Below are 13,144 nucleotides of genomic sequence, written 5' to 3' on the forward strand. Positions count from 1 at the left end.
CTGATCCAAAGGCCCATACATCCTGCGCAATACATCTCGAGCACTGAAGATATGCTCTAAATTTAAACTCCTACATATAAAAAAATCTAAACTTTATATTTTATATTGTTTAGATTTTTTTGTCATATATAAATACTGTGTGTGTAATTTTATATGCGTTACATATGATGATGTCAGCCCGGTTTGTGTTTGAGCCGAAATTATTAATTAAGATTTGTCCTAAATTTGAAATTATTAATAAAGATTGCTGACCTTTTTAAATCCGTAATTAAATTTAGACTGGATTTGGGTGAAATTATTATTAGGCTTTGTCCTTGGGCTGTAATTCCTCGTTCAAAAACTAAGTATGTGTAATTAATTGGGCCCAACACTCCAAATTCCAAAAGGCTGTTTGGGGCTTTGGGCTAATAACATTGCTTCTGCCTTATAGTGTGCTGTGTGCAGCAATGAAATTCCTCATTTTCTATCCGCAGTGGTAGTGATCGTTGCTTGTGACTTTGAAAACATTCAAATTCATCTTCATTTTTCGCAACGCCCAATTGTCAACCAAGTCACATGCTAGTACAAAAGTACAAATACAATAGTAGAATAGCCCGTGAACATGCACTACTTGATTTTAATCAAACAAAACTAACAAAAAAACAAGCAATAGCTGACAACCCCTCAGAACAAAATAATGGCGAAGCCCGTGAATCAAAGTCCATGCATGATGTATGTGCCTCTTATAGTTTAGTTTTGGCCAGTACGTGGAAGAAGTGATTAAGTGAACAACCTTTCTTCAAAACATAACACCCTACCATCTATCATATATGTCCATTTTCAACTATTAACTATGCAGAGAGGGAATTCTACTCACCGTGATTCTCAACATTTACTTGTTTATAACCACACAATACAACAAGTTGACAGGACACATAATGAAAGCTAAGTTGGTATATATTAGAATCATTTGGTTTGATTTTTTGATCACCTAGTACGAAGCCTTGTTCATTTGTGTTTTCACAGCGCAATTCTTTGAAGTGATGATTGCTGTCCTAGCTTTTTAATTTCAAATATAATAGGAATACAATAACAAAAGAAACATAAATAGTACGTGAGAGAGAGAGATAAATAATAATTGGCTTGGTAAATTAGATGAAGCTTATACATTCATTACACAGCTGCTTGAAGCTTAATCAAACAATACAACAAAATAAAGTAAAACAAATAACGTTGAAGGTCACCTATGCCTTCATTTCTTTGATCTTGAAGCTCTTCTGCTCAGAACAACTAAACAAAGAACACGATACAACACAAAGAAACCAATCAAGATGTATATGTTAGTCCACCTTTGCCTCTCATGAAGTCCTTTATTCACTAAAACATCATTACCAGTCACCATGCACTGTTTGCTATCTTCAAACCATACCAAACACCTTGACACAAGGCATGAATACTCATTAATGAGAAGAGCATCAAGGGCATATTTGTACATTGAGATGTAATGCATGAAGAGCCAATACTTTGGTAAACCTTTACATGAGATGAAATAGCCTGAGAAGAGAAAGAAAGCACCAAGAAATATAGTGACAAGCGACGTCCCGGCGACATAGTTTGGTGCAAGAGAGCTCAAGAAGAGGACAAAGGAGTTAGCCATTAGAACTACAATCCATATAACCAATACAAAGTAGGAGAAAGCTTGCCAAGTAGCACAAAGACCAACTAAGAAATAAACAGAAGCCGAGTAAAGTATTGCAATTACTAGCAAGTAAGGCAAGAAGACTAGTGTATTAGCAATGAGATGAGATGAGAGCCTATAAACTCCACTTGAAGTTTCTCTCAATATAATTGGTCTCTCATTAATGAAAATTGGTAGAGTTTCAGTTGTGGAAGAGAGAAGAAAAGTGAGAGTGAATGCAAAGAGTCCAAACCTCTTTTCTATGCTTTGTTTATCAAATCCCACATTAATGTAGATGCTGCCCAACACAGTACCCACAACAAGTGCTTCTAATGTGTTTGTCAATAGAAGCTGTCTTGTTCTGTAAATAATTTTCCAAAACCTGCCATAAAGAGTGAAGATTTCATGAATTCTTGAACTCTTATATCTTATGATCTCTCTTGCATCTTCATTTGGGAGACATGTTGTGGTAGAGGGAGGAGGAACAAGTGATAGTGGTGCAAATGATTTATCCTCACAAAGTTGGTTTAGTATCTCCATGGCATATTCAAGCACATTGAGTTGTGGAGGGACTGTAAAGCCACTAGTTAGTAAGAAGGATTGAAGGGAAGAGAGTGTTCCATGGTGTACAATTGTTCCTTTTGATAGTAAGAGAATACTATCAATTGTGGAAAGAATCTTGAAGCTAGGCTGGTGGATGGAGAGGATTATAGTCCGATTGCGAGATGTTGCCACGGATTGAAGAGTCTGCATTACATTGAAGGCTGATGCACTATCAAGCCCTGATGTAGGCTCATCTAGTAGTAATATAGAAGGGTCGTGAAGGAGACTGAGACCAATTGAAATGCGTCTACGCTCACCGCCTGATAGACTGCTTGCAAGACGGGTGTTAGCTAGGTGAGACAAGTGAAGATCAGCAAGGAGAGAGTTCACAATCAATGGAATTTGGGATGTGTTGGGGATAAGAAGACGTGCAGCGAAGATGAACGTTTCGGAGACAGTGAGTAATGGGAGGGATGCATCATGTTGAGGCACATAAGCTGAGAGTTTTCTGAATGACGAAGGGTTGAGAGGTGAAGAGTTGAGGAGAAGGGTTCCATAAGTAGGTGAGATACGTGCAGCTAGTATGTCAAGGAGAGTTGATTTGCCTGCACCACTAGGACCAACAATGGCAAGAACTTGAGAGGGATGTGCAGTGAAGGAGATATCCCTTAAAATGTAAGTTGGTGGGGATGCAGTACAAGGTCGGAAGAGAAAGCTGGCTGCATTGGTTGTGGTAGTGAACTTGGTGTAAGATATTGAAGAAGTTGTTAACGTGTAGGTTTTGTGATGTGGTGGTGGTGTTGGAGAAGATACTGATGATGGAGACGATGAATGATCTTCCATGGAGGTTGTGGTGGTATTTCTGATAGATGGAAGAAGATTATATTGAGTGAAGAGAGAGTGATAATGAGGGATGTATTCTTGTTGAGTTTCATGACTTCGGATGTAACGTTTTGGAGGATAAGATTCGAAAGTATAAATTTTTTTTAAAAAGGACTTGTGTATATACCAGAACAGTTATAGATAATCAAATCCAGGTTGGCCCTTGGAAATTATTAAAAACTTTCTAGTGGAGTCTAACTGTATAATCTATTCTGTTCACTCTTATGTGGAAAAGGAAAAAAGAAATCTTATTAAACTATGAACTTAGGAAGAATGAATACCTGCACGGCTGCTGAGGTTGGGTTGCTGTTCAGCCCATTAAAGGTGAGTACACTCAGCATTGGATGACTGGGAATTGTATCCCGAAGATTGAAGATCAGACCGAAAAATAGAACCACGGAGTTGCAACTTGCAACTCTCCTTGCTAAGTATATTTACAATGTCAGAGCTCAAATTGTTTAATTGATACACAGAGCCTATTAGATTTCTCGCCCAGTTTGCATCTTTTTAACTTTTTCAGTCTCACTTGCAAATCATTGAGTTCAATCAAGTAAATAAATGTATCAAGTTAAAAAATTACAATGATATTTTATCCCATCTAACTCTGCCAATTATTGTACTTTTAACATATGTCAGCTTGATTAGTAATTTCTAATTTTTCAAATACACTAAGAATCCAAAAGAAAAACAGTGGTAAGAAGGCTAAAAGGAAAGTATTATGATAACTAGAGGTAGAGGGGGAATATTGTGTGTAGACTGTAAAGGGGTATTTAGCATCAAAGGGTATCTGACACTTTACAGTACAGGCATAACTATTTAGTCGACTCTAGGAGCAAAAAATGTCATCTTCAATTAGGACGATCGTTGTAGAACTTTATCATATTATTATTGCATACTGCAAATGCGCAGGGTGTCACTCTTGGCCATTCTTCCTCAGCAGGGAAAAGAATGTGAAATCAATTAACTGACACAAACAATATAAGGAATAATTTCCATTGCAATTAACACCAGAAAATAATAATAAAATTAAAGAGAAATATACTATCTGGTGCACAGGAGACATAATGCAATGACATGCAATCACAAATATGACCATCATGGTATTTTCAGACCGCCAACAACTACTGAGCATCCTTTGGGAAAAGCAAGTAATCTTGTATGGCTTGGTGAGTCCCTTCCTGTTGATACTTGGACAGTTAATTCTTCCAACAAAGGTCATCGCGTGGTACCTGCAAATAAAAAGGCTCGACTGCTTAAAGCAAATGTAGGAATCAGGTATTATCTACCCGGCTATAAATATAATTGGATCTTGATCTTGATCTCCCACTACACCTCATTCATACCTCTTACTCGATTTTCCGAACTCCCTCCATTTCTTTTGCAGTTACATATTCAACTTTTCCCTTGTTTCATTTTTCAACTTTTCGGTTTGCTGTTAAATTTGATAGTTTGCCAGGGCATTTGCCATAATTCACGTGCACTTCATTCAGATGTAACTCTTGGATGAACACCTCACTTTCAGCACCTCTTTCACTTTATCAAGAGCTTCATATATCACACATCTGGGATAAATGTGGCTTGACATTTCTATTTGGTTTCTTATAATACATCAGGGTCATAATTTTCAAGCAAATTGACCCACTTTACCTGACAATGATCTCCCCTCTCTGTTCATCTTCACACAAAATTTCACTCAATTCAGATTCTTATTTGTTTTGCACATGTACCAAAACAAATATAGGCATTAGCCTTCATGTCTCAATCTGATTATATGGAGGTGCTTATATATAAATATAGGATTATGTTCAGAAATGATGATCTTTTGTCAAAAGATAAACCTTCACTATTTGTTTACTATTTATTTTATCCTAAGTTATACCCATACCGACCTTATTCAAATACCTATTCAAGGTTCTCAAACACAAAAGAACTTTGTCAAAAGATAACCTTCACTATTTGTTTACTATTTATTTTATCCTAAGTTATACCCATACCGACCTTATTCAAATACCTATTCAAGGTTCTCAAACACAAAAGAACTACAGAACAGAGTACAGACAACCAGCACGGTCATATGTAGCAGAAAACCTATATGCTGAGCCTCCTCGGGAAACATTGCTCATGCGAGGTTTTTAACCAATCATTTGACCAAACTCATTATTCCCTCTTCTATACAAATTTCTGCTTCAGGACTCTTAAGTACAATTTTAAAACTTCAAAACTGGTCAAATCACCAGGCAAACAAATAGACATAATTCTAGAATGCATGGGCCAGAAAACAAAAAGGCCGATTTTACATAAATAATAACATTTTTTTTACACAAATTATATATATATATATATATATATAATTTGTGTAAAAAAAATGTTATTATTTATGTAAAGAACTACAGAACAGAGTACAGACAACCAGCACGGTCATATGTAGCAGAAAACCTATATGCTGAGCCTCCTCGGGAAACATTGCTCATGCGAGGTTTTTAACCAATCATTTGACCAAACTCATTATTCCCTCTTCTATACAAATTTCTGCTTCAGGACTCTTAAGTACAATTTTAAAACTTCAAAACTGGTCAAATCACCAGGCAAACAAATAGACATAATTCTAGAATGCATGGGCCAGAAAACAAAAAGGCCGATTTTACATAAATAATAACATTTTTTTTACACAAATTATATATATATATATATAGCGAACTTCTTACCTGCTAAAATTTGGTTGTCAGCACTTGAGAGAATATCAGAACCACCAAATAAGAAACCTGGTGCAGAGATAAGTACTGTCAGCTTTCTTTTGAATGAGCTTCTTGCCTCTTTTGCGGCTTGTGATGGATCCTTGGGAATATTAGATCGTGAAGTTGCCTCTCAGCACTGTACTCAGAGTTGGCCTGTACAAGCATATGGGAAAAAATGAAAACAGATCTTGAAGGAGTTAGCATTTAAACTCCTGTTTAGTTTAGATGTTTTTGTTCCTAAGAACGGAAGTTCTAAATCACCAAAAGCACAATTCATAAAAATCAAAGACAAAAGTACCAAGTCAGAGTTACAAGAACCACTGTGGATATATAACCAAGGAAATCATTCATTCAAGTTTATAAAACACTCAACAGTTGGTATTTTAACCAAAAATGGGTCATTGGCATTGAAGATATTCCTTGAAGTACTACGGAATCATACATCAGTGTTCCAACTCACAAATCATATAGCGGCTATTGAGCTCAATTAGAGGACATACTACTGTCAATGGTTAAATGAACTGCACATGGCTATATTAGGTATTGTGATGCGGAATTAAAAGAAATTTAGAAGAAAAGATGCAGAGATCTTCAAAAGGAGGATAGATTTAAGGAGGAAGAAGATTGAATAGAAGAATTGTAGAAGTTGAGAGAGAAAAATATAATAGATTTGGGAGATTTGATAATTTGATAATTGATAATTGAATGAATGAACTAAACTATAATGGTCTCTTTATATAGACAAGCCATACTTGATTAACAATGAAACTAGACTTCTAAATCTAACCTAAACTTTTAAAGCTAATTAAACTCTAAATAGAAAATACTAAATACTTCAAATTCCTAATAAATAATAATTCTAATTTGAAAATAATAATCTTAGCACAAGCATAAGGAATTATGGTAAGAAAGAGGAGCTAGTAATCCTACATCATTTTTCCCTTCTTTTGAAAAACTCGACTCGAGTTGATGATAAGAAAAAAAAAATAACCTTGTTTTGTCAAAAACAACATTTTCACAATCTTTCGAACGCTTCTTTCAACTTCTTGAGTGAAATTTTCATAGTCTTTTATTTGAAGTAAATACATATCCAAAAGAAGCTTCAAACGAACTTTCAACGAATTTCTTTCAACGGCACTTCTTATGATATTTCTTGCGTTTTTTCGAATAACATGTAACCATTGGGGAAGGGAACAATGCAAACGGATCTTCAAAGATAAAAGTTGGTGGGTACTCCCCTTCAATAAAAAAACTCTATCTTTTGAAAAATCTCACTTTTTTGTTCAAGCTGTAGACTTCGAAAGTTGGAATCTTTATACATAATATGTGGAGCATTTTTGGTAACCTGTAATGGAAAATTAACATATGAAACAACATCTTTTTCTCTCACAATTTCAATTTCTTGAGGATTATAGATAGGTATTGGTGGAAGTTGGGTTGGACGTGTAATTGGGGTTTCCAAGTTGAAAATTTTGGGAGGTGGTGTAGATGATAAAAAGCTTAATATTGGGCTTGGGAGGAAATCTTTTGCTGTAGATTTAGGATCGACGATCTCATGGCTTGCGGAGATGTTATGGCTTGTATAAGTTGTGGTGGAAGTTACAAAAGTGGCTTTAGTATTTGTGAAAGTGGTGGTGTTAGAGTTTGTGATGGTGCTAGGGTTGGGTTTTGCAAAAGCGCTAGAGTTAGGGAATACTTCTTTGAACATAATCATGAGTCTCGTCTCCAAAACTTCAAGTTTTGCATCAAAAGCTTCAAACTTTGAATCAAGGTTTAATTCGAACTTGTTGAATTCTTCCTTTGTAACAAATTTAGCCATTGAGAGAAAAAAAAAAAACGGGGGGTTTGCGGAAGTGGTGGTGGTGGATCGCTTTCTATATGAGAATCTAAAAAATGAGGCTCTTGATACCAATTGATGCGGAATTAAAAAGAGATTTAGAAGAAAAAATGAATAGATCTTCAAAAGGGGGAATAGATTTAAGGAGGAAGAAGATTGAATAAAAGAATTGTAAAAATTGAGGGAGAAAAGTATAATAGATTTTGGAGATTTGATAACTTGATAATTAATAATTAAATGAATGAACTAAACTACAATGACATCTTATATAGATAAGCCATACTTGATTAACAAGAAAACTAAACTTCTAAATCTAACCTAGACTTCTAAATCTAATTAAACTCTAAATAGAAAATACTAAATATTCCAAATTCCTAATAAATAATAATTCTAAGTTGAAAATAATAATCTTAGCACAAGTATAAGGAATTATGGTAAGAAAGAGGAGCTAGTAATCCTACATCATATTGTGCCAAAAGCCATCCTAAAGTACATTTTGGAGCTCTCTCTGCACAAGCCCTACATGCACAACTAGATTTTAAGAAGCAAATTCCATTTTGGGATGTCCAACTATTTCTTAAATTTGTATTGTATATATATATAATAACAACGTTGATGTAAATTCTATAATGTCAAAGGCCGCCCAAAGTGACTCAGCAGACAAGGCAGTAATTTTTAGAGATAATAGATGTAGGTCGTTCATAAGGAGGAAAGTTAACCACTCAGGTCTTGCCTTGCTCCTGACAACATAGGATCAAAGACGAAAGAGCTTGCAAAAAAATAAAATAATAATAAATAAATGCAAACCACATAACATACCTTTGCAATGAATGCAAACCGCAAATTTTGAACTTGTTTTCCAGAGCAAACTCTCAAGTCAAAACCAAGGGTGTCTACCCCAATTAGTATAGCCTCCTGCAGCAAAATGATATTATCAACAAACATTCGACATCATAGAGGTTAACCCTCAAATACCTAAATGGGATTACTAAATCCCAAAAGACCAAAAATCCTTCGCATGTCAAAGTTACTATGACAAAAGCTCAAGTACCATGGTACACAACGGAGGGCATATTCTTGAAAAAAATTTAAAATGTGAAGGCAAGCTGCTGAGTTTAATTTTATTACAAAGATAAAGTTCAACCTGATGTGTAAGATTACTCACTAAGTCAACTTTTTCCAAAAACAAACAATGCTAAGGCAGCACAAACATGTGGCAATGATCTACACAACAGTTCTATCAGTTGACCTTCAAATGCATTTCCAAGTAGTCTTCGATAAAACAAAACAGTGCCCCCAGAGTTGGTTCATATTCACAATTATGTAACAGGGTACAAGACTCTTGTGCAAAAGGCTTTCAAACAAAGAACACCAACTGCACCACAACTGCTCATTTGAGCATAGCAAACTCACACGGAGCACAAACAAACCAAAGAACAAGATCAAGAGACTGAGTGACAGACACTGTAAGGTGAATTAATTTTCTGTTTCCCATGAATTCCACACATGATCATTTCTTGATGTACAGAAGTTTATTGACAAGTGCTGTAGTATCTTACTTCTACTTGAATACTCTTGACTCTCCAGCAAAGAGACTTGAGAGCTTGTATAGTTTTATCCCCTCCAGCTTTGAGGCGAGAAATAATTTTAGGAGCTGAATGTGCAATAGCATCTGGTTGAGCTTTTTGAAAGTCATTTAATTCAACAAAAGTCTGCAAATAAGTGGTATATGTAACGCATCAGATAAAAGCCATAAAGGTAAACACAACGCATAAGATGATCACTATAAACAAAATTATAACAGCATAAGATGAACACAAAGTAAGAAAAAGTGTGGCACTAAGGAAAAAGATCTGGCTAATTGCTTTAGCAAATACATGGATGGGGTGCTCCAAATATTCAAATCTGACCAATCTAAGGTGCAATATTCTTAATCGATTGATCAAGACACTGCATGAAAAGATTATTATGCATGTATGTGCAATCTTCCTAATTGTTGGGATGAGCAAACGATGATGACAACATCAATTAATCAGTTCCTGTTTTACAAATGTTATTGTCAACAATCTAGATGAGCTCTCCTCATGACAATTTCAAGTGAAAACAGCGAAAGGCAAAAACAAGAAAAGTCTTTTTGAAGACAACTTTTCCATCTGATTCAATGAACAAATAGCATTAGAGCATCAGTGTGTCACTAAACATTTGTTTATGAGGGAATTAATTTTGCTTTCAAGTGGAACAAATTCATAATAAAAGTGTAAGATGAGGAATTCAAGTAAACCAATCAAAAAGGGAAAAAATAAAAATAAAAATAAATCATGTGCTTAAGTAAAGCAAGGACTGTTTGTAAACTATAGCTAGAGAACAGCATACAATCCTAAGTTTCCTACTTACGTTAAGACTTTGAAGATAAGATGCTCCAATTCCTAAAGGATTTAACAGTAAATATTACCTAGTGGAAAAAATAAAAAATTAAAGTAAACATAAAATAAAGAAAATAAAATAAAATAAAAAAGAAGCAGAAGAAGGAGAAACTATCAACATGCCTGATTTCCATGTGGAGAAATCAACTGAATTTTGACCATCTCTAGCTTGTAAAATGAAGAACCAGTTCTCAAGTTTTCATCTTTCTCCTCTTCTTCTGCCCAGATTGAACCATTTTGAGATGAGGATTTTAAGTCTGAATTATGATCATGACCATTTATGCCAGGGACATCTAGACTGTCCTCCACAAGCTTCTCAACTTTATATGTCTCATCATTATGAGATTGACGATCCGACATATGTTTTCTTATAACAGAACTTTCTTCAATGAAGGCAGGTTGCAAAAGACCTTGGATACAAAGGCCTGATGGAGGTTGATACATGCAATCCATCATTGGATTATCTGATGCAGCCTGGAAAAGAGAACTAAGAGTTCAACCCAGTAACAGCAATATTCCAAGGTACTCATATTAAACTAGAAACAGATGCTATGACCCACTTAGATTAGGTTCAAATTGATCTGCATAAGAATACCCATAAACGCAACCAATTATGCGCTTAAATTCACAACTTTTTATAACCTATTACACTTAAACGTGAAAAATCGATTGTAAGGATGGCACCCACCTAAGATCTTTTATCTTGTACAGCAGCCCTAGAGTACGTTTTGTCATTTTGTGATGTCATAGTGTGATACCAATCATTTAATGCAAAACAAACATCGTTCTAGCAGCACTAGAAACTCACCATTATAGGATGAGCATACACCACCAAAACAGAAAATGTCAGCCCTACCATCCAACCAAGCCTCAAAGCCATAATTGGCATGATGTGTGCGAGTAATGAAGGTTACTCCATTACACAAAATTTAAGACAACAAGGATGAACTTAATGGTGCTTGTGAAAGACTATATCTATCCTCCAACCATTTACCTCGGACATCTTCTTAGCAAAGTACATAGGATGGGAAGAGCGATTGTCCCCAATTTAAGCCCAATCCCAAGTGTCTCGTCAGAATCCATATCATCTTCCTCGTCATCAAGAACGTCAACCCAGTCCTACAAGCAAAGCTTTTGTCAAATACTTTCATCACAACCCAAACACAACCATAAAAGGATAAACTAATAAAGAATATACACATTCTCATAATCATCATTGGCATCATCGCCTTCATTGTCCTCATCGTCACTAGCTTCTTCCATAATATCTTCAAATCCAAAATCAATATCAGATGGTCCTAATTCCATCTCGTTGAGTATTTCAACCGATCGAGACCCACTACAACTTGCTGCATTATAAAGTATCATAATCAGTGTATGAATACTGACAACATTTTAGACCTTAAGTAACAATAACGATAATAGAGAACAAAAAAAAATATTTTACCACGTAGTTGTTCTCAGTAGTTAAAGTTTGTAGAATGTCTTCATCGTCCTTTACTTCAAAATAAACATCTGAAGAGATACGGCACAATTTAGAATATAGCAAACAAAAAAGAACAATAAAAGGCAATAATTTTTTTTCCAACTTCCCAATCATGAATTTTGTTACAATGCCAAAGGCTATTTTATGTAACGCAATCTCAAACCTCAATGCACTACTGGTGTGTGTATTCCATTGAGGTCTAACAACACAATGCATTCAATATGAATTAAAAAAACAAAAGTCAGTTTCTTTTCTCACACAACATTGTTTCTAAATTCTAAATACTGCGAACGGGCAAAAATGAAAATACATATTATTATAAAGCCAGGCTTACTTCCATGTTCGTCCGTTAAATAAGGTAAATCTGGCCAGAAAACAGTGTCAGGAAGTTGATCATCAATCAATCCCGAAAACATGAGTGTGGCTTTGCTGTTCACCTGTAAATTTCAATACTGTTAACAATACTATAAATGCAATGAACGAATGAATAAAGAAAAAGAAAGCACCTCAATTAATGTTCTGGTAATTTCAGCAGGTGTGGGTCGGGCATCTCCAGAATCCAATGACGTGGAAGAGGGTTCACCTATATCTTCAAACGGATGATAAGAAGATGGAGGATCCGAATCCGAAGAATGCTCCGCTGGGCCATCCCCAGCCCGTAAAGCCCAGTTTATTCTTTTTCTTCTTCTTGTTGATAATAAGCATAATATAGAGGAATTGAGCCCTGGGGTGAAATGAACTGAAGGTGGAGCCACTTCATCGTGGTTGAACCAAGGACGGGGATAAAGACTAGTTGTTGTTGATGTGGTGGTGGTTTTGTTGCGGAATCTAACGGCTAGTGCTGATTCTAGGATCATCATGATGGGAGGATTTAGACAGTGGTGGGAGTGAACGTGTTGGGTGCTCCAAGTTGATGAGAGAGTGCGGAGTTAAATCTCTATCCACATCACATGCGTACTTCACTGATTGGTATACTGCTAATTTTTTAACAAGGCGAACGCGTTTGGAGTTTTTTTTTTATTTATTTAGCTGTACACTCGTGCCAACACTGATCGTTGGTCGAGTGGTGTGGAGAAAACAGGGGAAATGGGATATGCTTTGGTCCTACTTGCAAATGCTACTCAACGTTCTTTTACCTTTCTCTTCTCACTTCAGTTATATATTTCATCTCTTGCAACAATCACAGTGTTTAAAAAATGAGAGCGGTTCCTCTATAACCGGGTACAGAGATCAATCTCTTTACTACACACACCCATCTCGTATCTCGACGCATACATACACATCTCGGAGCACACACAGGTATTGAGGCACACACACATCTCGAATTTGAATGAACGGCGAGATAACACGGTTACAGAAATGATCTCTGTACCCGGTTGTAGAGATCTCGAGTCCTTAAAAAATAATGGTTGGTCAGTTATTTAGGATAGCTTCACGACTATTTGGTGTGGCTGCGACCAAAAGCCCAAAGGGCAATCGAGTTTTGCATTATTATTATTATTTTTTTGAGATATGAGTAATAATGATCTCTAGAGTTCCAGATCGGTATAACACATAAACTTTTGGTCTTGATAGCCAATG

General features: G+C 35.7%; 1 protein-coding gene and 1 pseudogene across 2 annotated transcripts; both read right to left on the reverse strand.

Annotated features, from left to right (window-relative positions):
- Positions 1–1,107: 1,107 nt before the first annotated feature.
- On the reverse strand, positions 1,108–3,349 carry LOC147513392 (ABC transporter G family member 8-like). Its single transcript, XM_086596441.1, has one exon. The coding sequence runs from the start codon at positions 3,041–3,043 to the stop codon at positions 1,232–1,234; it is 1,812 nt and encodes a 603-aa protein (XP_086452567.1). The 5' UTR covers positions 3,044–3,349; the 3' UTR covers positions 1,108–1,231.
- A 712-nt stretch (positions 3,350–4,061) lies between these two features.
- LOC147513393 (uncharacterized protein At3g49140-like) lies at positions 4,062–12,656 on the reverse strand (annotated as a pseudogene). Its single transcript, XR_015215431.1, has 10 exons — positions 12,070–12,656; positions 11,898–12,000; positions 11,525–11,592; positions 11,278–11,426; positions 11,072–11,196; positions 10,201–10,551; positions 9,214–9,366; positions 8,474–8,569; positions 5,788–5,970; positions 4,062–4,311 (listed from the first exon to the last, which is right to left on the reverse strand). The product of XR_015215431.1 is annotated as an uncharacterized protein At3g49140-like (transcript).
- Between the last annotated feature and the right edge of the window lie 488 nt (positions 12,657–13,144).

The sequence above is a fragment of the Coptis chinensis genome, chromosome 3 (genome assembly GCF_015680905.1).
Source record: "Coptis chinensis isolate HL-2020 chromosome 3, ASM1568090v1, whole genome shotgun sequence".
Lineage (NCBI taxonomy): Eukaryota > Viridiplantae > Streptophyta > Magnoliopsida > Ranunculales > Ranunculaceae > Coptis > Coptis chinensis.

Coding starts and splice junctions, on each gene's coding strand:
- LOC147513392 (XM_086596441.1), bottom strand. CDS start 3,043: ATGGAAGATCATTCATCGTCTCCATCATCAGTATCTTCTCCAACACCA.